This window comes from Molothrus ater, chromosome 8, assembly GCF_012460135.2.
Source record: "Molothrus ater isolate BHLD 08-10-18 breed brown headed cowbird chromosome 8, BPBGC_Mater_1.1, whole genome shotgun sequence".
Classification (NCBI taxonomy): domain Eukaryota; kingdom Metazoa; phylum Chordata; class Aves; order Passeriformes; family Icteridae; genus Molothrus; species Molothrus ater.
This window is the reverse complement of record NC_050485.2, coordinates 21,177,837-21,202,548: the sequence shown is the minus strand read 5'-3', so window position 1 is coordinate 21,202,548 and position 24,712 is coordinate 21,177,837. Positions and strand designations below refer to the sequence as shown.

Below are 24,712 nucleotides of genomic sequence, written 5' to 3'. Positions count from 1 at the left end.
TTAGATTAGTCTGCACATGTATAGATGTTTCCCAGTGTGAAGAGCCTGCAAGGAGAGGCACATGCTCCTCACTTCAGTCCTCAGCTGGCTTGTACTGCTCTCTGCTCATGTGATGCTCATGCTCATCAGAGAATGCTGAGCCCATATGGACAGTATTGAGTCCAGCCCCCAGAAAAGGCTGCTTTTTAAAGAATATTCCTGACTGACATTCTTTTGCACAAAGCCTTGGATAGAGTACTCTTAAGAGCAAGGTCTGCTTTTTATATCTTTTTCCTCCACGTACATTTTATTAAATTGCATTTAATAATATGTATTATTTGCTCTGTAAAAAGCATAAACTGGTTTGGTACTGGGCTCAAAATTCCAGGCTTGTCTCCTCCAAAAGGCAGTGATTTTACCACAAATCAGATCTCTGGCTCAAGCTCTTTCTTTCTGTTTCTCCTTTCTGTTGGCTTAATGGATCTTGCATTCATCATGGTGCAACTTCAGCCAGCAGGTAAATGGATTCAGATTGTAAAGCTCAGTAAAATATGCCAACTCTTGGAAGATAGCTGGAAATTAAAGACCTGGAATCTAGGCCTTGGGACATTTTATTGTCTTGGTGGCTTCTACTGGGCTCCTTTCAATTCAGCAATGTCATTCTTGTACTGAAGTGCCCAAAACTGGACACAGTAGTTGAGATTTGGCTCACAAGTGGTGAATAGCAGGGAATAATCATTTCCCTCCTCTGCTGTGTGCAGTCTTGGTAATGCAGCTCAATATGGGATTCACCTCATGTGCCCCAAGTGCTCACCACTTGATTTGTTTCACACCATCTTAAAAGGGTGAATGATGACAGTTTCTCATTAGACAACAACTAACGGGCCTCATAGTTGTAGCCATCAGTTTATAATGATCAAGGTCTTGTAAGTATTCATTTTCCTGGGATAATTGCTGTGAATTTTCAATATCATAATGATTTGAATCCCCTCTAGGAAATAAAATCAAACCTAACTTTTTAAAATGTAACATACAATTTTGCTGCTTTGCATACAGCATTTAAAAAAATGCTTCTTTTCTGCATGTTGTCTTCCCCAGAAGATTACTCAAGGGAAGTTGATGGATCAATAAGGCTTAATTATCATCAGAGAACAGACAAGATACATCTCTTATATATCTATAATGAAATCAGTTTTCAATATACAAAACTTCTAAAAAGGTTATTCTACTTTGGCATTAATGATTTTCATACTCCAAATTTTATGATTTATTTACTGTAGAAGATTAGATAAGAGATAAAACTCGTACTTAAAAATTGAATTAGCTTTAAGATGCTGATTGTTCTTCATTCTTCTGCAGGCAAAATGGTTGTATTCCTGTAGGACACATGACATTTGCTTTTATACTGATGATCAAACACAGGGAGATGTTGAACCTTGCATTTACACTATTAAAAATTAGTTCTTTAGTACACAGTAATGGTACACAAGTAAAATTGCTTTCATTTTTTTCAAATGTGTAGCTACACATCTCAAATGTGTAACTTCACCGTGCTTCCTTTTTCACAACTTTAACTTTTCACAGTGATATCCAACTTACTTATTTCTTTAAATAACTGTGCTGCTACTACTGTATAGTTTACAGTAACACATTTCTGAATGCAGAGAAATTGTGTACCTAAATTTATGCAAAGTGTACTATAGTATATGAAAATATAATTACATCAGTAAGAGCTAGAAGTAAATGTTTTATCATTTTCAGCAGAGTATTTCTGTTTAAATTGTCCAGTTGTTTGCATTACTACTCATAGTATGAGCTAAAATTGTATTGAACATTCCTGTTAAATACTTAGTCATCTAACTCGAGAGACTTACTCTATAAAGGAATCAATGGGGAGATGATGCAAATAAAAACATGGGAGAAAAAGATGAGCAGGATGAAAAAGGGTGTTTGAGTGGACATTCAGAGGCAGTTCTGAACCAACAGACTTTTAAGGAATTATTTGAAAGTTACGAAGTCATGAAATCCTGAGTGTTTATTCATGCACACTGGAAGAAAACAAGAATGAGAAGGCCTTAAGAGCCCGGGTCTGTCATGCTAAAAAACTAGCACATCAAAAGACAGAGTTCTTTTCCTCTTCTTTTCCATTTGTGATTGAGGGAAGAGTAGCAAGAACTGACACCTCTAGATGAGACAGCATAAGCTGAGTTCCTCCACGAGAAGTGACTCCACCTCTCACCCTGGGTGTTGGTGAACTGGGCAGGGCAGAGAGAAAACTTGTGTGAAGGACAGGAGGGACAGAGCAGGTTTAACTGAGGTTTACATGCAAGCTGAAGAAGTGCATGAAGAGAAATGGGATGTGATAACATGTAGTTGGCATTTTGTTCATAAGTTATTTTTCATTTTGATGGTCCTTTTTATATATGTTGTGAGCTGCTCTGTTTAGAGCTGACATTCATATGCATCTGGAGAAACTGGTACAATCAATCTTAGAAACTTTAAAGCTAATAATGAAGGAAAATAATAACTACCAGGGCATCAGTTACTTGAGAGGATCATTTTAGAAGGTTAACTAAATTCTCACCATTTAGTAATTGCATATACTCACGAACATTATCTGCTTGTACGTGGACAAATTCATATTCATAAATAATGGTGCTAGAAATCAGCTCTCTGCATGCAAATGCAATTAAACAGAGGTATTAGCATTACAGTCCAAATTTCCTAAGGGGAGATTTCACCTCAGCAAAATAATGTATTGAACCTTCTTCTAAGGGAACCTAAAACTGACAAATAAGAAAAAAGTATTTTAAATGTTTGCCAATATTTTAAAGTTAGAGTTTGCTGGATTGTCATATTCGGTACTATTTCAGATTTTAGCTTTGTCTGCTGGGATGTATATTCATTTTTGTGTGCAGAGTTAGTGCCTCTGCACATGGGAAGTGGCATGTAGATGACACTGTGTTTGCACTCAGGTGATAGGTTTTGTGTATAAATTTTGGTATCTGTGTGCAGAAATGTAGTGCACAAGCAAATTCCCTGTAATGCGTTAAGCCCTGTGGCTTAACGCATTACAGGGAATGGAATGTTTGCTGTAATTCAGACAGTCTGAAGACATTCTGTTATATGTAATGGGCTCCTTTTGCTTTCCATCCATCACACCTCCAGATTTAGCTCTCCTAAATGTGTAATTTAGAATGGGAGTTTGATAAGGTTAATTTTACAAAGATATGGATAGTTTTTCATTGTTTTTCATGAAGAATTGTGTTACTAGGCACTAACATGTTCAAAAGGAACACATGGATCCTTACTCTGCTGTTAATATAGCTGTCCAAGTTACTTTTGAATTACTATAGGGAGTAGAGTACTTCCAAATAAGTGTAAAGGTCACTGGGTTACAGGAGTTGTATCAACTGGTTAATTATATTTGAGTGAGTTGATAATTTGAGTGTATTCTCATGGTTCTTTTTTACTTTGAGTGGTTCTTCTGCAGCCATATATATGTCATTTGGAGACCTTTATGGTGATTTGAAATTTTGTTCTTAATATCTTAGTAAAATATGCTCATAAAGTTCATGTTATCAGAAGGACCAGATACTGCTAATGCTGGGAAAATGTAATATTCTGTGTATTTTTTCAGACCTTTTTTTAATTAGGATATGTCTGCTTGTACAAAAAGGTTAATTTTTGTCTAGCAAACGGTATGCAGATGAGGAAGGAGCAGTCTGTTATTGCAAATTCATGAACTGTATCTACATTAAAAGTTCATCTTTTTTTTTCCTGCCCTTGAAAGGGAACAGCTAGAAATGACAGGACATATTGGAATGAAGTCCCAGTTTCACACATGCCTAACAACGTTAAATCATTTTGCTCTTTCCCCAGGATTTTAAGACAGTGCTGTCTTTCCCCCAGTACCCAGGGGAGTTTCTGCACCCTGTGGTTTATGCATGTACTGCAGTGATGTTGTTGTGCCTGTTTGCTTCCATTATCACCTACATTGTCCATCACAGGTAAGAATTCCATTTTAAGCACATATTAAATGGTCGGCACAACACTTGAACTTTTATAACCTTTGCTGTAAAGATAAATTAAAATTATTTGAATTACTGTTGGATAATAACATCAGCAATATAATTTACACTAGAGAAATCAAAACAAAGTTTATGTCAACCTGTCTTAGGCTGTTTCTGAGCTTTCCTCACATATGTTTACATTTTCTGTACACTTTTCCTAAGATTTCTAACTTAACAAACTCAACATGTAAAACCATTAACACTATTAAGGTGCTTTCTGGCAAATTGCAGTTGAGCAGCCCTTTGGTCAGCTACACTTGCCATAATGACTTTTAAGACCAAGTTTGGTTGGAAGACTGGTAACTATCACTGGATTAAAGGAACTTTCTTTGTCTTTTAAATTTTGGGTTTAGAAAACTTGTGTTTTCTTTGATATGAAAAATTTATATAAATGCCATTTTAACTACATACTTCTGGTTAAAGACCATTAGCAATTTAAATGAGTAGGAATGTATTGTGCTGTAGAAGCTGCTAAATATTAATTATGTGAAGTTAATGCAATGTCTTCTGATCTTCAGCTTCCATTTAGTCCTTTAGAGCTGTCTTGTTAAAGTTCTGCATACGTGAAGCTATGCAATAAGCCTTTTGCTTTTAGTACTCTACTTTAAATGCTTGATTTGGTGGAGGAAACTTTAAATCAGTAGAATTTTATGATTTTTACCATTTCTTTTGCCTTTTTTAATAATTTATTTCAGTGCTTTATAGATCAGACTCTGTCCTATGGGTAGATTGCTACATACATATTCAAGAATCTGAGAACTTTATTCTATCAAATTAAGTGTTTTTCCTGAATAGTAATCTTTATAATACATATGTTGAGGGTTTTATTTTTAAATATGACTTTTTTTCAACAGCACAATCCGAATAAGCAGAAAAGGATGGCACATGCTTCTCAACTTTTGTTTCCACACTGCTCTCACATTTGCTGTTTTTGCTGGTGGAATCAATCGCATTAAATATCCAATTATATGTCAAGCTGTAAGTATCTGTCTCAGTAATTCTTACTAATAGAATTGAAACTTGCAAATGAGTTCTTAACATAATATTGGCAGTTCTTTTCTTATATTGTTCTTGGATCCTAAGTTTTTCAAAATAAACTATTATAAGCATATCTTCTAAAGGCCAGTACTGGGAATGATCAGTGTTTGGTTGTGACATGAGTTTCTCTAAGAGGGTGACCAAAGCATTAACTTCTCTGAGGCTCAGATTGCCTCATTCTTGTTGTTTTGTTTTTTTTTAAGAAAAGCATTGAAAATCTTGATATTTCTCTGCTGTACAGGATAATTGAAAACTACGAATCCAGAATACTTCTGTCCTTCCTGTATTTTGGATTGAATGTGTGGGATAAAGTTGCTGCTTCACTTTTGTGACACATACACTGTTTGCCTGGGGGTGGCCCTGGCTTCACTGGATGATCCATAAGGAGACACAGCCGACCAGCATACTTGTAATTTATGGGCCCTTGTTTGCACTGCTGGACTGTTTCATATCTCTTGCCTCAGCATTTTTGGGGCAGTAGTGTGGTGAGATGCACAGACAGGGCTGGATTCAGCTGCTCTGAATATAAAGGCTGAGTCTGTCCAATGTGTAAAGCGAGTCATTTCAGTCATCTTCTGTAATGTCTGATGAGAGCATGTTGCAATTTGTTTGCCTTGAACATTTCTTCCTCTCAGATTTGTAGAAGTGCACCAGGGCTCATGAATGTCATTGGTATTTTTCTGTAGTAAAGTTATCACTCTTACAGTGTTCAGTGAGGTGATTTGGAAGCCTCTTGTGTATCCTTATGCATGACCACCAGTAAACGGCACATGTGGGTCTGCAAGCACTGTGATGTTCTACCTGGGAAGTCTACCTAAGTTTGTTACATGATACTCATTTAAATGACAAAATTGTCCATTAGATGGAGAGAAATATCTCACAGTATCTAGTGTATTGTGTCATAATTAATTTGTAAGTTCTAGCAAATTGAAATATCACTTACTATTGTCTTTGTCTGCAGTTTGCAAGTGATAGTAGCAGATTAGTTTGTAGGACAGCCATGGCCATGTAATTACATGGTCACAAATGACCATCTGTTGTTTCAGGCATTGTCTGATTATTTACTTTGCAGCTTGCATGGTAGCAACGTGGTATTAACAGCTATAATGAAAAATTGATTGAGATAAATGTGTTATTAATAGCCTTTTATAAGTAGTACATAAACTACAGAGGTATCTTAATAAAGTGCATTATCAGTGGCATCTGTCTCTTGCTGTGGGATAGGGCCAGATCCTGAGCTGCTGAGAAATGTGCATACTTAAAGAAACAGAATTGAACCATCCCTATATGTCTGCTAACCAGTTTCATTAAGTTATTTATTTACCTACTAATATCATCAGTAGTTACAGTATAGGAAAGATACAAGTGACAAAGACTGTCCTCTATTTCCTGGTAGAAATTGTCTGATGTAATTAGACAGAGCTAATGGAGGAAATGGTCCAAGCAATCTAAGACAAGGCTCCAATAGCTCCTAACAGAGGCTGAAAACTGTTCACTTTGAGCACATCATACCCAGCCACAGATCTTTTTTTGCTTTCTGACAGCAAGGTTTTCAAAATTCTGAGTGCCAATGCCTGTGTCCTGTGATAACCCTGAGACAATTAGTCTGTGATTTATTATCCAACACGCCAAAGCTCTGATACCGGGGCTTAAAATATATTTGTGAAAATGTTACTGCTTCAAGCAGCACTAAAATACTAGTTATACCACAGGTGTAACACCATCAGTTGCCATTCCAGAGGTATCCTTCATTCTGCTAAAATTCAAAGCACAACTTCAACCTGCAGCAATGCAATTTTCACTTTTTATTTCCCGAGTGCATAGAGAAAGATTCCAACTGCAAGTATTTTTTGTCCTAATCACTGAAATGTTGCATAAAAGCCAGTCAACCACTCCCTTTCCTATTGTAATTATCCCTAAAACTTCCACAAAAAAATCACTGCAGCATACTTAAGAATGTGAAACAATAGACTAAGTTAACTTTTATCCTTCAAATTTAACCTAAAAGGGTGGTTCTAAATTAGTTTTATTTGGATCACCCTCTGTCTATAAATGTGTAGTTACAGGTTAGTTTTAAACATCAGGAATTAATGCTGTGATTTTCTGTGATAGCTGGAAGAACCTTCAAATCCCCTTCAAGGTGAAAGAGTCACACAAAAAAATCTTTTCAGAAATGGTCAGACATATATTTTTATGTGGAATCTAAAAATCTAAAATTCCCTTTTAAACCTACATATCTGTTTCAGAGAGGATTTTGTATAGACCTTTCACTTGCATGTGTGCTCTACAGTCTTTATGATTTACAAAATTCCTGATGTTAGAATACTGGTCTGGAATGCAATCTGTTGATTGCATCTCCTCACATTTCCCGAGTGAATGAATTTACAAACTCTCTAGATTTCTCTTGAATCTCATTCTGGGTGTCACTGAATGTTGGCTGTTGTAGAATCCAGACTCTTGAGTTTACTGGCAAAATCTTTGAAGCAAGGCAGAGGTTGTCTTAGGAGCAGCAGGGATAAATCAGAGGCAGTACAGTAGCAGAAAGGTGCTTGAGCCAGCCAGTGAGCCCTTCCATCCTTCCATCTCCCAGCCGCAGATTAGTTTGCTTCAGAAGGCAGGAGGAAGCTCACTCCTTTCATGTAAAGAGAAGGAGACACAACTTACTGGATCACTCCCCATGTGTGGGAGGCATCAATTCTGTACTCTCAAAGATTTCTGTTTCGTGGCTTCTACTTTAGAGGAAAGGATGATAGCCATGAGTTTATGGATGCTAGGGGATGAAATCATCAGTTAAACATGTTGAAGCATGAAGAATGGACTGAACACGAGATTCAGGAGGCAGAAAAGTTATGGAGAGAGGCAGAATCTTTTTTTTTTATTCCATGATCACTCCAATCACATCTCCAAGATCCTCTATATGGTTTATAAAATAAAAGCTTCCATGTAAGCTTTGGCAAGGCTCAGATCTCCTTCTCCCTGATGAATGTCATATGTGAAGCTGCTTGTGAGTTCATTTCTGTTAGGCAGTAGATCTTCAGCAAGAAAGGCAAAGCTCATTCCATACTAGCCAGCAGTCTACAAGTTCAGCTCAGAAAGCTGAACTTTTTGCTCTAGATTTTCTACCTGTGAAGAGGGAGCATGGGGTTTTGCTAATGCTAAATGTTTAAAGATCATGAAATATTCACATCCATTGGTGTTACAGACTGCAGAGAAATTCCTGAGCCCCTTCATCTTACAGAAAAGAATAATTTTTGTTGCAGGATTAAAAGTTTAATCAGAATGTTCGTGCATATCTGTGTTCTTCTTTAAATAAAACTGAATTAAGAAGTACAATCTTATCTGAAATATGATTACAACTAGAAAAAAAAAAGAATTAAATTAAAATTTTGGGGAAAATAAAGAAAATTGTGTGCAACTTAAAGCTGATCAAGAGACATCTTTGTGCCAAAATGCTTTGCATAAATGTGTATTCTGGTCATTACCATGGTAACTGCATCATATGGAACTTAACTTATCTCTAGGGTACTGAAATTTATTGAAGGAGCACAAACAGACAGCATCTTCTTGCTGAAGAAAAGTATAATCTTCTATTCAAAAGGCTAGTGCTTATTCCCAAAGATAAGAGTTCTGAGAACACAGGACGTGTTAAAAATGAATCCAAGAAAACAAGAAAATTTTTACCATATAACTGTGGTTATTAAAGAGCTTTAGATACAGTGCTCTTATCAATGCTTATATTCTGGCAGTTTTTTCTGTACCATTTGGCCTGTCAAATGGTACAGAAAACCTTCTTAAAAATAGGGGTCATCACTTCAATATTTCCAATCATAAGCCTTTATTCTGTGTAGAAAATTCAACCCTTTCCATGCAATTTTATGTGAAATACAAAAGTTCTGCTAATAGTGAAAATAGTTTTAAGTTATCACTTTGATATTTAATTTGTATATAGTTTTTGGCCTCTGAAGCTTTACAGAGGTAGAAATCCAGTAATAAGATACACACAGCTAAATTTGTACCCTGGACCTTTCATGCATAACCTCAAGTTTGCATTTGCTAAGAGAGTAAAAACAAAAAGTACTGAACAAAGCCACGTTGGTGTTTCTGTTGAGCCTCATTCTTCCCTCCTGTGTTATGAGCTGCTATCATGCATTTCCAATGTAGGGCCCAGGTGTCTTCCTAGCCTGAGAGTTAGCAAGAGGTGATCCCACTGGAGGGGACAAAAGAACTTGCAGTCACAGTCCTCAAGCACAGCAGTGAGGACGATGCATCTCTGTGACATAACTGATGTCGGTGGGGAGACAAAACCCAGCACTTTGAAACACTGAACTTTCAATGGAAAGTGTGACAAGCATTTCTTTACTATTTATTAGTGAACATCAGCAAAAATTCTAGAATTTGCTCTAACAGCTCAGTGCACCCTTCCAAATCCCACACTTCTGCTGTGTCATGTCAAATCTGTCATAAGGAGGTCCTGTATCTTCAGGATAAGTCCTTGTTTCCTTCAAGCAAGAAATGCAAATGGTTGGGGACTTGGGGTTTTTGTTTTGTTTTGTTTGGGGCTTTTTTGACAGAGACGTGCAGATCATGAAAGAGTTAGTACAGAGGATGATAACATTTTTGCCTCCTCCATGTTTGTTCAGTTTCTCCATATATCAGATGTAACTCAGTTGCTGAAACATGAGCACACTGTGAAAAACAGCAATGTGATGCAGGTGTGGCATGGCTGTGATGTTTTCAGTCATTTCAGTTGCCTGCTTGAAAGTTCAATAAAATTGTTTTGTTGTACTATTTTTGGGTCTTACATTCATTTAGGTGGTTGATGATTTCTATCTATATGGTCATATACATTTTCAGAATTTCACATGTAGGTGCCTTTTTACCTGGAATTCATTTTAACTGTTCCTATTATTGCATGTACCTGTGTGAAAAACAGAATATATAGCAGCAGGACTATGCTGAAATGAGAAAGAAGTTAGGAGCTAAATATCTAGATTTTTTTCCAGTTCTTTCTCATTATTTCTGCCTCCTTCTTCTTCCCCCTTTCCCATCCCCCTGCCTCCCCTCCCTGCTCATGGTTCTGTTCAGTGTCTGCCAGTTCATAATACACAATTGTCTCATTCTCTTATTTCTGCTTCTTTTACCTCAAACAGTAGCAGTGATGAAGGCTTTATCCTCCCTTGTCTAATGTGACAAACAAGTCCCAGAGAAAACTACAAAGGGTTTTCTGTTGATGATATTTGCTGCTAACTTCAAGTTTTGAGATATAATACTAAATAGAAACAAAATACATAGAATTTTTTTTCTTTGCCCATCAATTATTTTGTTTTAAGTGGAGCAAAAATGAACACTGGTTCAAATAAATCATTATAATAGATTTGTGTTAGCTTTATTCAGCAATTCTCTGTATTCCTTAAACTTTTATGTTCTTTCCAATTATAGCAATATTTTACTTGTCACTGCAAAATGTCAGGTTATTGCTTCAAAGGTAACCTCATTTTATATAACCAGATGCAGACTTAGCTGATGTAATAAAGCACTGGAGATTGGGTAAAATTCCAATTACTGCTTCCATAGTAATGAATAACAATTACTAACATAACAAAGATGTTAGCATTTTAGAGGTGCTTGTACTTTGTTTTCCTTTCAATGATAAACACCAGTTTCTTGGGGACAAAGTGATAATAACATTATTAGAGATTATAATTCTTTTTAAGGGGGAATGCCAAGAGTTGTCATTCTCTTTTTAAATTCTGTAGACAAGTTTATAATTTTCTTAAAATATGTCTGAAAATAATCTGGAGTTATCAGTGCAAATAGTACTGATGCCATTTCCAGAAGTCAACCTTGCCTGTGTATAGCAGAAAGGGAACTACAACAGGCTATTCCTGAAAAGTTAAAGGAAATAGCATAATAGCAAGCAAAAATGCTGGCCTCTCATTAAATTTTAAATTGAATTCTCATGATAGGCTAAAGAGTGCAATACAAAATAAGTCACATCACTTTAAATCCAGGTGTAAAATGTTTTCATTAAACAGGTTCTTAGAAAACAAATGTTTTTATGTCTCTAATTCTTAACATTGCTTCTGGTATTGCAGATAATGCTATCTATGGTGGATTAAATAACTGGTTTTAAGTGCAAATGTTAGATGCATTTATAAATTCAATTAATTTTTTTTTCGCCTCTGCCCTTATGAAATAAGATTCTTGTAAAACTCTTGTTTTACTGATCCATTTACTGAGTTGTTGAGTTGTCCACTCTTTTTTTAGGTTGGCATTGTACTGCATTATTCTACACTCTCTACTATGCTATGGATTGGAGTAACTGCCAGGAATATTTATAAGCAAGTCACAAGAAAACCTCAGCCTTGCCAAAACAGTGACCAACCTTCTTATCCAAAGCAACCTCTACTCAGGTATGGAATATTAGTTACATTCTTTTTTTAATTTCTTCCTAGAATATATCAATTATAAGCAAACTCTCATTCTTATTTTCTATACTTTTTACTTTTTATAGACTATAAATAGCATCCATAAAGAATTGAGCCACCTGGGCACGTACAAAAATCTGAGAATTTATTGTGTGCTGATAGTTTACTCAGAAGATGGAAATATGTAGAATTGGTATTGGCTCAGTTCAGATACCTTTACCTGAACAGGAAGAATTGAAATGTTTCCGTTGATTTATTGTGGAGGAAAACAAATCCCGGCTTGATTCCGAGCCTTATTTAATCACCAGAAACTGTGTTGTAATGACCCTTTACCTTTATCTCTTCTGCTCTACTTCTTGCCCACGCTTGTATTGAAAGCCTGATAGCCTGATGGCAGCCTTCCTCATTGCCCATCAGAGATGTAATTCTGTTACAGGAGCGACTGGGAGTCTGCACTCCCTATCAGCTCCCGCTGGAGCAGACTCAAACGTGTCTCTGATGGCATTGCAGGTGTAAGACAGTGGGAGTTCTTGCCAGATGCCTCTGAGATACTGAAACTGCAAGCCAAAATAGTCAGTCTGCACAAGGAAAAAAAAAAATTAAACCCTAGCAAAACCTCACCACAAAACCAGGATTTCAAGCCAAAGGCATGAGAAGATTATTTCATCTTTTTAAAGCTTAGCTGTCAAAAAATTACTTATTAGCCAAAGTTATATATTGTCCCTACTTGGATTTTGGAGGGAGGCGGAAAAGGAACTTCCAGAGAACAATTCCTCCTGTCCGTCTTGAATGTTTGTGTGAGGACAGCCTGAATTGTCTTATGGAGGTGCCTCTCATTTCCCACAGATCATGGACAAGTCTGAATGGTCAATTCAGCCTAAAGACCTCAGTTTTATAGTGGAGGTCAGGTAATACAAATTCTACTTTTTATGTATTTCCTGTGAAAAATCCACAATGTATTCTTTTAAACAGATGTAGATTATCTTATTTTAAGCACAAAACTTTTAGCAAGTAGCATTTATAGATGACTGTGTGATGGTGTCGCCACTTGTTAAAAGTTTGTGAGAAGATGAATTGAGTTTTTCTGTCTGATTCTTCAGCGTCAGATTTTTACTAACATGATTTTAGTTAGAAAACTAGCTAGTTTTCTTCTTTTTAAAACACTTTATTTCTAGAGATGAAATTGATTAAAGTTAACATAAAATGTGTATTGTGATGAGAAGGAGTGCCATATTGGATCTTTAGCTTTGTTAGGTGTAAGCAAGAGAGTAGTCTTTCCTTGAGAGTGCCTGACTTTGCTCATCCATGATTTACTACACCATTCTTCAGAGATGAGAGTTTCACTCCTTCACTTACCAGCTCATGGCAAAATGAATAATTGCCAATTTTCAAATGCTGCAGTGTGACTATTAAGGTAGAAAATTGTTACAAGTTACGTAGACCCAGCATAGTGTATGTTCTTCAAATTCAAATCTTGTTTGAGTTGGAAAACAATAGACAGTCAGGTTACAGGAAAGATGACTCTAATTAGAATCTTTGCTGTACCAGTCATGTTGAAGTTCCCAGACAGTGAAAATAAATAGTAGCTATTTTAAGTTTAGCAATAGAAATGATAAACCACCTTCTAGCTGTAAGAGAACATGGGTATAATTGTTTAATAGCTAAGTAAAATTATTCTAAGCTATTTTTCTCCCACAGGGCACCATGTATCTTAGAGACACAGGCACTGAAATGTCTAATACAATTTCACAATGGTGAGCACTAGATTCAAAAGAGTAAGGATCAGTTTCACTTCATGTAGAAAACAGGCATAGTATATGTAAAATTAAGAATCACTTTAAGCAAGAAAATGCTAAACTCACAATTAGTAGTTGTTTGTTCTTTCAGAATGATAATGATCATTTTGGGGGGCATTTTACCTTTCCTGATTTTGATAAAATTAAAGTTTGAATTATTCTTTGTCATAATATTTCCATAAAATCCATTAAGGATGCTTACATTTCAAGGCAGTAATTTATAAGAAATGTTTTAACTAGTCAGTGTTCTTGTGACTATAAGCCAATGCCAGCCTTTATACATATTGTTCCTCAGGTACTTAAGGGAAAAGCCTGAGTTTGGGTGAGAAGGTGTTGTCACCATTTGACATCAGTAGATAGCTAAATAGTATAAAGTTTATTCAAATGGAGATGGAGTTAGCCTTCTTTATATGTCAGACTGTCAGTGATAGGAAGCCAATGATACAGTCTATGAGACACTTTTAAACATGAGGTACTTTTTCAGTGGTCCTTCTCTATAGACTTAGAGAAGTATACAATACAAATATGTGAATGTGTTTGGCCAGAACTCTGTGCTCAGCTGTTGTCCTTCAGTCTTCTTTGGTAAAGGTTGTATTTGATAGAAGGTGTTTCCAGTTCACATGTGAGTGGTTTTGTATTCCTTATATATGCACTGCTGTAGGAGACATAGAGGTACCTTTTGTGAGTCAGTAAGTAGGATCTAATGCCAAAAATCAGTATACAAATCTATCATGTGGAATTTTCCAGGAAATCATAAAAATTGCCTCACCACATTTGTTTCACCAAGCTTTGTCCATTCTAAAAAGTAGCTGAAATAGCAAAAATAAATAGAAGAGAATATCTGAAAGGGGACCTTACCTGTTAGTAGAAAAGGATGTAGGCTTGTAAGAGTTGCTGCAGTTTCTCTGCCTGCTGTTTGCATATTCATTTGCAGAAGCAAGACAAATGAGGTGCCCTTGATCTTTTTCTTCTACTTTTCTTTGAGCTGTAGCAATAAGTACTCTATTATGTAAAGCTGTGGCTCTTTATAAGTTTTCTCTCTTCTAGATAGAGTGATCAAATTTGGAATGTTTTTGCAGTCTAATTTGACTTCATGGCAATATGATTTTAAATATTGCCTCTTTTTATATGTTAATCATGTATTATGAGATACATTATGTACACTGTACATCATACAGTATATATATTTTATTATATATATTATTCGTGAAATATATATTATCTGTTAATTACAGAGTTAAACCCCTGAGGGCCCATCACTTTGATGACTGGAACCAACTGTAACAATTCTGGCATTTTTCTCTAAATGTGCCTGGATGCTAATGAGGTGGATCAAATTAATGCATCATTGAGTTTTGTGTATTGAAATTCTGAACCTTAGCACTTCAACAGATAATGAAATTACTTCCTGTAAAATATACTCTGTGGTATTCTTAATAGAAATAAATAATTCTATCTGTTCATCCTCTGTGGACATTTGTTAAACCTGGCAGAGTTTAGCTTCTGACTCATTTGAAGGCAGATTTTGCCAGCAAAGGCAAAGGGGCATGCAAGATTCAGCTATTACTGCAATGTACAGAACTTCTTATCAGCCCAAGCTGAGGCACACGTAGTGTTAGGTTTTGTGCCTGCTATGTGCATGCATTTTTCATGTGATGCTCTCTGCCCATACAGATCAGACAGAAATACAGACCAGCAGAAAATACTTCTGAAAGATATTCTGTTAAAATAATTTCTTTCTAGAGTGACAGAAAAAAATCAGATTGCTTTCATTTTAAATAAGATAACTAATGAGCACAATTGCATTCTAAACATTTAAAATAAAAAATAAATAAGCTGCTAGCTGGGCCAGAGATTGGTGATAAGGAGATAGATAATTAAGTTTTATCTCAAGGTTAGGTACAAATATATCTCCTAATGTTCTCCCACCTCTTTTATTCAATGAATGTCTTGCAAGATAACTAATATGGCAGACTTCAGATTACAGAGTCCAATATCCCATATCTGTCATGAAAAAATATCGATGTGCATAAATAAGGTTGCAGAAGCAACAGCAAAACAGATAACAGTTGATGTCACTGTCTCTGTTGAACTTCATCTTATTTTTTATGTAACATATTTTGATAAGCTTTTTAAAATGTTCTTTTGAAAATTGTGGGGCTGTTAGGAAATGTACCTCATGCAGTTCTTTAGAAAAATTGTATATCCAGCTGTAGTAGCAATTTCAGAATGGATTGTGCCCTTTGCTTTGTATTCAAAGTTGTAGCCTTAGTACTATAGCTGAAAAATCATAACTGAGGCAAATTGAAACAGTTTTCAGCAGCACACACAGAATACCTACAGTCAATACCACTGGCTTCCATTCCCTTCTCCTACTGTTTTCAACCTTAAATAACTTTAAGAGTTAAGAATAATTTTAGAATGAGAAAGCTGACTTCCTATTTCACATATTTTGAAATGTCTGAACTGTCCTTTAAATCTGCACACAGAGCTGACCTAGAAGTACAGTCATTGAGAGTGGGGGTAGTTTGGTCAAACTCTGCTAATCTGCTAATGGATGTTTACATGCAGGTATGTGTCTGGGTGTCTGCTCTTCTATATGAGGTTGTATATGGGCAAGTTTCTGTACATCATGCAAACACTTCCAGAGTACAGAGCAATGTCTTGCAAGCAGCAGTGAAAGGGGTCTTCCTTAGTGAGCTGTGTTTGTGTTGTAGTGGTGACTAAGAGCCTCCCCCTGAGCTCCTGCAAGGTGTGGAAGTGCTGCCCTTGCATCCTCCCCCTCTCCTTGGGGGTGTGGCAGCAGCTCTTCATGTTCATTCCCAAGCTCATTATTTCTCTCAGCTACCTAAACATTAATCAGCAGCACCCAGCTAAACAGTAGCTAAGTATCTTTGAGACACTGAATTATGCTAAATCCTTTCACTGCAAAAAGGAGAAACCACACAAAACTTTCAAAGACAAGAAAATCCTCTCCTTCTGTTATTGTCGACTACTCCTGTGATGAGGCTCTTGCCTTACAGTGAGGGGATTTTACAGACTTGCATGATACCACAGGGGTCATGGCACCCACTTAGTGCTTTGTTCACAGTGTTAACCCTGCTTTCCTCAGGATGAACATTTAGCTGCTTGATCTGAATTCTGACAAGCTGAAAACCAACACATGGGTGCAAATGGATCTATAGCTGTGTTTGCCTAACTGCTGAGAGATCCTGGCAGGAAATGTTGTGACTTCCATCACAAATTTATTATAGGGAAATTTTTACTGAGTAAGTTACCAATAAAGCAGGCTGTGTCTTGAATATGAGTTGCACACACCAATCTTCATTATGTCATTAGAAATTGTCGCATGGTATTTTTGCACCATAATGGAGATACTAAAAACATTCCAGTTATAAAGACGAAAGACTTCTTATATTTAGATTTTAAAGAATTATTATGTCCACAGAAAAACCCTAGGGAAAATAAAAAAAACCAAACTAGTGCTTTCTAATATTCCTGAGGCTGAAAGGGTCTTCAGAAAATGATCTTTGTTAGTGTCCCCTATCATTTATAACAAGCTGGCTGCAATTTATTGCAGCATGATAGTGGTGTAATTGGGGATCAACATTTGACTATGATCAGAAATACTTTATTAAAGATCAAGTTTGGCAAATATGCTATTTTTTTGGCCATGCCATTTTCTGAATCTTCAAACCGAATCATGTGAAGCAACATAATTTACATTGTGACAGACAGAGACATTACGTGCTCCCTTGACACCAGAAGCTCTGAAATGCAGTTAAGTTCTAGTGCATTTTTCATTAGTGCTGGCTCTCATGAATTCATATCTTCTAGTACTAAACAGTGATTGAGAGAGAGGGAGAGAGAAAGAGGTCAGATGGAAAGCATCATTTGCAATCCATTGTTTTTTTCTTCATGATATGCTCTTAAAAATTAACTCATGAAATTTTGATCCATGAAAGCCCATCTTTCCTTCCCACAGAGAACATATCAAACTTCCTCTATAAAGTATAAATTTAGCCCAGACCTGATTATCCCAAGGGATCATCTGTCTTTTTTCTTAAAAATTCTCTATGGTTTGAGTATGTTGAATTAAATGGGAACTGCCGCAGGGCAGAATTCTCAGGAGCCTTGAGGAGATCTCTCTAGTTCACTCTTTACTATTAGCATAGACCCAGTTGTGTCATTGCAGAGTAAGTGAAAATGTCTCCCTGCAAGTAAGGTTTTCACCAGTGGATGAACCATGGCATGGTGAGCCAACAGTCTCTCTGAGAATCTGCTTCAGGAAGTTCACTGTAATTTAAGTACATGATTGTATCTTTTGCTTACAGGACAAAATATTTTGATCTAGGCAGGGTCATCAGGAAATCTGTCTCACATTTCTGATATTATAATCAACATTACTTATTTTAGATAAGGGAAGTTAATACTAGAAATGTATATTATTAGATAATTTTAAAATTTTGCAGTAATTTTTTGCTGTCCTCATGTATTCTCAAGGCTGCTTATCACCTCCATACTGTAAGTTCCTGGAAACAAAAAAGTGTGTAACAGCTGTTTTTATCAAATGGCTTGGGTTGGGAGGGACCTTAAAGATAATGTAGTGATATTTCTTAGATACTATCTGCAAAACACTATTCCCATGTTTCTTGTTTCAATATTTGTCATATTCCCAGGAAGGAAAAAGGCCATATTGCTGAAATAGCTTTTCTAAATTTTTTGTATTTAATAAATTACAATTGAATATAGAAAAGCCATGTTTCCCTTCTAGCTATTGTGTTCATTTTATTCACCAAAGTAAGACTTATATCACAACATCAAAATAAATTATTATATCGTTATATTGGATATTAAAATTATCTAAAAGTAACAGCCTTTTTGAAATTTTAGTTTTATTTAATTATAGAGCTAATATTTTGAACATTGCTTCATTGCTTCTGAAGACAGTTTTAGTAACTGTCATTCAAAGATGACTAAACACAAGTAATACAGAAATGCTGATCATTGTAGACAGATTATGCTCTGTCTTATCAGCCCACCAACTTAGGCAAGTTCTGAAAAAAAACCAAAAAAACCACCACAAACCAGCCAAACAAAATCTACCAAAAACCCCACTCAAACAAAAAGAATTAAAATGCTGGAAGGAACCTTAGCCAGAACAAACAGAACAATTCTGCCCCTTGAGGTATAAAAGCTAGAGATAATGAAAAAGAGAAGCTTAAAAACAAAACAAGAAGTTTAAATCTGTATATCACAAATTAAAGGAAGAGACAGGATTGCAGAACCTAAGGGTACTTGGAATTTGGTTTGATACTTCAAGGACATACTGGTATTATGTGCTATTTAGCATGATCACTCTTAAATGCTGATATATGTTCAGATGGAGTCAAGGATGTAACTGAAAGGTCTGCAGTGGAAAAGGGTATAAAATTGCAATGAGGGAAACAATTTCATTAATTCTTTTTACTGAATTTCAACTTGAAGCCAATTTTATTTCCATCAGATGGGGATAAAATTATCTTTGGTCAAAGGCAACTTTTAATCCAGGTTTGAATTAATTATTCTACCCAAGAAAATTTCCAGTAAAATGAAAATATTAAAATAGTATTGAGGTTCACTGGTGTATGGAGTAGTATGGAGTAGCAATATATTGTCATTGGTATCCTGAGAAAGTTTTTGCACTTTGCATGGGCCATATAAATACTCATTGCTGACAGCATTGGATTGCCAGGGTATGGTGCCATAGCATGGAGGTATTTTCCTGCCAACTCTTAATCAAACAGGAGAAGTGATCAGAGCTTTTCTGCTCCACCTTCAATGTGAGTGATGGAATTGTGGAGTCACTCACACAAAGATGGTAACAGAGCCTCCTGCTTTGCTTGTAGTTCCACTTCATCTGGCTTGTGATTCAAAATTCCAAAAGTTCCTTCTCATGGAGAAGTTGGCAATACTGTTCTTCAAAACTGACCTGAAAGCACTACCAAATACTTTAAGTCAATTTGAATGCACTACCAAATACTTAAAGTGAATGATCCCCAGAGGATAGGATCCTCCTTGATGTGAACTGATTTCAAGAGCATGTCAAAATCAGGATAGAAAAAGGGTTTTGTTGCTGTCATAACTTCATTAGCTAAGGTGCACAAGATATTGACACTTTTCAGAGGAGAAATACAGTAATACCAAATCTTTGAGAGATATTGAGGTAAAAGATGTAGTTTTATCTTTAAGAACAGTGTCTGAGCTACTTAGTATGGAGGAAAAGAAATGGGTTATGATTATGGCAAAAGAAACATATGTCACCTTGCTACTTGTAAGCAAGATATTAAACAGCATAGCAAGTCACTTAGATCCATTCAACTAAAACTCTCATCTATGCTATGGCTATTGACAAACATAGCCAAAAAAGACAATTACCACACCTCAGTGATACCTGGACATTTAATGAGGAAATTATGGGCTTGGGATAGAAATTTTAACTACATGAGTTATGTAGTTACAGCAATTGCAAGCTTTCAAAATTGTGAGCTTCCTGAAGACTTAAAATTAATTCTATGATATTTTCAGCTTTGAAAGGCTTGAACTGCAACATGCTGATCTGCAGAACTGTGTACTACTAGATTGAATTTTCAGCTGCTTTTATCCTGAGGTCACATCTAGGTATTTCCTGGAAATTCAGAATTCTTGTCACACTGTCCTTTGCCTCAGTAGCTTTTAGCACTTGAGCTACTCATATACATAATTGTAGAGGGTAAGTTGGAGGGTGGGTAAGCTTGATAAAATGCTCCGTGCTTTGATATGCTGCTCCAGGCAAAATGTAAAATGCTGATTGGAAATTTTACAAGTTCAAGGATTTTTAGAAGATAATATATTCAGACTCCAATGGGGGCTTTGTAGGAAACTTTATCAGATTTGAAAGAACTAAATATTTTCTCAGATGATTCTCTGGTGTCATATAGATTAAACTTGATTATGCAAGAATGCTGTAAAGATAAATGCCTAAGATCTTTTCAAGTGTGCTTATTGTAATTGTATGGACAAAGAACTAAGCATTCCCATCTGCATGAAATTATCTTCACCACAATTACAGAAAAGAATATCTGACTTTTAATAGTAGATGATTGTACTCATTAATTAGTGAGAAAAATTAGTCACATTAGATACAAATTCTTTCTTACAAGAATTCTTCTGTGAGAAAGATAGAACTTGAAGTTTGTTACAGGACACTTGTCTTAAGTAGGCATCTGTATACATCCAGCTTAACTGTAATGAAAACCCTGATGTTGCAAGAAAACATAAGTCATGGAGATTTATGAAGCATGTTCTGCAGACTGATAAACTGCAATGTCACAAAATGAGAACGCTGCAGGCAGCCAGCTAATGTGATATAGGATTGTGCAATAAATAGTCTGATAATAACTGCAGTACAGTACAAGCACTGTGCATTTGAACTATATACATATATATATAGTGTGGTATAGGACATAGTAGGTCTTGGTTTAACCAATATATTGCCACTATTCCATAAAGTAATTTTGGCTAAAACATATTATCAAATTCCAAGAGTAAATGCTGAACAAAAAAAATGTTTATCTTAAAATATGGCTTATCTTAAAATAAACTAGCAATAAAACACAAATATATATTTTTTTTATTCACATATGTCTATATATTAGCAGTGGTAATTTTAAATACATAATTTTAATGTTTCACAATATTTTTCTTTATTAATGAATGGAAAAATTCAAGGAAATTAAATTATATTCCTTGGACACACAAAATTAGTGAAGTCCACAGATATGCATATTACATTAAATATGTTGGAGCACATTTATGTATAACTGTTGCAAATTCCATTTCAGACCTGGCTTATTCTATGCATACTTCCTGTCAAATATGTGTGATAATCTCTGGTTTATGCCTGTTTGGAAGGAGGGCTTAAAAGTCTTGGGAGGAAAAGCTGCATTAGATTAATTCACTTGGTTTTGAGTTGAGACACCATGGAAAATTATACATAAAGTTCCACTATCTCCCTGACATTGTACATCCTAAGTAGTTGAAACCCATCACTGGAAATGTGGATGACTCAAGTTAGTGTTCATTGAAAATTCCAAATGAAAAGGCATTGAAGAGAAAATCATGCAACAAATAATAAACTTAAATTGCAGCAAGGGGTAAAGAGGTTAGTATTAGGAAAATATTTCAACTTACGAAAATAGTTGACAATTAAAACAGGTTACCTGGAAGGCTATGGGAACTCTGTCCCAAGCAATTTGTTAACATGGATTAGATAAGGCCAAGCCAGTCATGACAGATGTTTAATGTGACCCTGACTCAGAGCTTTTGAGTGGACTAGATGATCTCCTGATGTTCATTCCTGCCCAACAATTCTGTTACTAGTAAACCAAGGATTTTTCCTAACAATATTTCCATTTTTCAACCCTTATTTGCTGCTGAATTTCTAGTCTCGTTGGGCTCATAAGAAAGTCCTGTGTTTCATTATGCAAGCAAATTCTGACAGAAGAGACTTTGAAACTAATGTGTTCCAAATATGCCTTCAGTGTTTGGAAATGTTATGAGTCTTGTAGAAACTGGCTGCTGATCCTGCAGGTATTTTTATTCAGGTACCACCTTACTATATGAAATGTAACAAAAAAATTAGGCCACCTTCTGCTCTGAAACACATGCACTCACACTGGATTTTCAGTCACAAGAATATTTAGTCACAAGAATATTTTGGTTCACAGGCTGAAAATACTGCTCATTGCTACCTAAAAAATTTTTTTGGTAAATATTCTGTAATTTTAATGATAAAGATTAAAATATATTAGATATTATATATTGAAATTACCTTAGTAAAATAGAATGTCCAGGTTAAACTTTATGCCTGTATTGATTGAGTACTCATTCAGACAAAGGGGTAATGCCATTTTTATTGGATTACACTTAGTAATCAGATAATCATTCAGGATTTTAAGTTTATCAGAAAGTGAACATTGCCGAGGTTTTCTGTGAAGGAAAACTTGAGCACACAAGATACCTGACTTATTTATCTATAAGAGATACCTAGCATTGTTTTAGCTATTAATTATGAGGTAAGTGAACTATGATTACAGAAGACCATTTGTGCTTACTTTTCAATATTTCTGAGCAATGTCAAGAAAAAGTCATGAGTGGTCAGTCACACGATCTTTCTGCCTTTTCATATTGGAGGAACTTGCAGACATTGCCAGAAGAAAAAAAAGGTACCTCTACAGGGAGAGTTCATTTCCACTCTGGAATTCTATATCTGGAATTACTGATGTCTCTAAAACTCTTTCTCATGAATCCAAAAGATAAGGAGCAGGAATTGCAGGCAAATCACAACCTCTGTTATTTGCAAATTAGCTAACCCATGCTGGCTATTATTTATAGGTAAGGCATTTTTGGCTGTTTAATGTGGATTATTATACTCGTGTTATTGTCATATAAGAATGGTGATAAACTTGTCTACTTGTATATCTCAGTCATCCATTAGAGGTGTTGCAGAAGCAACCAATTACCCATATTCCCTCTTCATGCTTCTAAGAGAGTGTTTTCCAACTAGAGAGAACATTTCCTTCTGAGATTCTGGCATTGCTAAATCAAATAATTATTGTACCTAGCAAAGCTAGGCAGCCTTTTGACCCAGAAAGCTGAGCAATGAGATGCTCTTACAGTTTTGTGAAGATGTCTGTTTATTCCATTTCAAATCTATTTTTTCTATGTTCATAACTTTCTAAAAATGACACATCGTTTCTAGATTTTGTTGTTTAATATTTATCAATTAGCTTTTCCTTTTCTTTCAAAGTTTCATGATCACTTCCGGTTGAGTGCTCAAAAAAACCCTATGATTTTTTTTAAAGCTTAACTTTTGACCTCTTTATAAATGATGGAAAGTCTTTCTTTTTGCTTCAGGTTAAAATCTGGGATAGGGATCACCAGAAATAGATTTCTGTGTATGTCAGCTTTTAAAAAAATAGGAAAAAGCAAATGTTCATGCCATCATCATACATAAAAGATTTTCCATAGCTCACCTTAGTAATACAAAGACCAACAACAGCAAAACCCCTCAACATTAAAGTTAAAAATCAGGGTTGACATTCATGAACTCATGCAATTGTACCTTTGTTTCTTACTTTTCAATAGGGTGAACTAAGGACAAAATGTCAACCTGAATTTTTGTCAATAAATCTAAATCTCCATGGTTTTCTGGAGTCAAGTCATTAATTGAACAGTACTTTCTATGGGTTAACAGCAGGCTAATCTATAATTTTTTTTCTAATATAAAATTAAAAAAGAATACTCTTTGCTGCCTCTAGATTAGCAGCAGATTGAATTACATCCTATGGACTGTGAAAGAGAAAGTGTTCCAGAAAGAAGCCAAAAGTCTTAAAACCATCTAAAAAATAAGTTATTTTCAGCATGTTCTAATGCTTTCCTGCTGCTTGTTACATTTAATAAAAGCTTCTTGCAAAGTTTTAAGTTCTTGGCTACCTGCATATCTGTCAAGATGAAAAATTTGAAGTTGTAGAAATGGATAACATTGCATAAATCCTAATGTAATATTTTCTCCACAAAAAACCAAAAACAGTTGCCTTTTCCTTTTTGAAAACTTTAGGGATGAAACTTCACTAAGGTTCTTTACAGGGTAGATTAGTTTCTGAAAAAGAATAATACAGTTGTGTAGTAAAAATTGAGCAAGTCTGCATGGCACATGGAGCTTGATCAAAGGAAGTGAAGATAATGCGCTTGGATAAGTAATGAATGAACAACCTATTAAAAACAATAACGGGGTTTATACACAGCATAAATTTCTCCTTGGTTTCAGCTGTTCTTGGCTGGCTACAGCCACAGCTGTAAGCATTGTTGGTGGGATGTGGAGCAGGGTCTCCCTCTGAGTTCCATTGTCTCCTATCTTGGTTATATTTTGACTGCATTGCACTGTTCTAAAGAACTCAGACTTTACTCTTATTTCTTAAGAACTCAGAATTTATTTGAAAATTTATATTGCAAGTATATTTGAGGTTTGAAAATATATGAAATACATTTATATTGAAAAATATTCAGAACAAATCTGAAAATTTAGGAGTTTTCAAGCTATGCTCACTCACCTGTAAATTAGTCCACTCTGAGTAGCACATATGTTTCAATTTACATATTAATATATACCAGAAGAGCAGTGGTTGAAAGAAGCCTTCTCTCAGCACTGACAGCTGGTACTGATGGACCCTCATAAGCCTGAAAAGATAACAATGAATAATAAGTAAATTATAGGGTCATAAAAAATAAGATTGGCAGAAACATCTGTAAGTCATCAAGTTTAACTCTCCTTTCAAAGCAGATCCAACTTAAAAGTGAGCTCAGGTTCTCACCTAGG

General features: G+C 35.5%; 1 protein-coding gene across 1 annotated transcript in view; it reads left to right on the top strand.

Annotated features, from left to right (window-relative positions):
- Positions 1 to 24,712, top strand: part of LOC118688171 (adhesion G protein-coupled receptor A3) — a 252,313-nt gene that overhangs the window by 208,472 nt on the left and 19,129 nt on the right. The window contains exons 15-17 of the mRNA XM_036385594.1: positions 3,862 to 3,989; positions 4,907 to 5,030; positions 11,358 to 11,503. Coding sequence (XP_036241487.1) covers positions 3,862 to 3,989; positions 4,907 to 5,030; positions 11,358 to 11,503 — 398 coding nt within the window. The remainder of the gene's footprint in view (positions 1 to 3,861; positions 3,990 to 4,906; positions 5,031 to 11,357; positions 11,504 to 24,712) is intronic.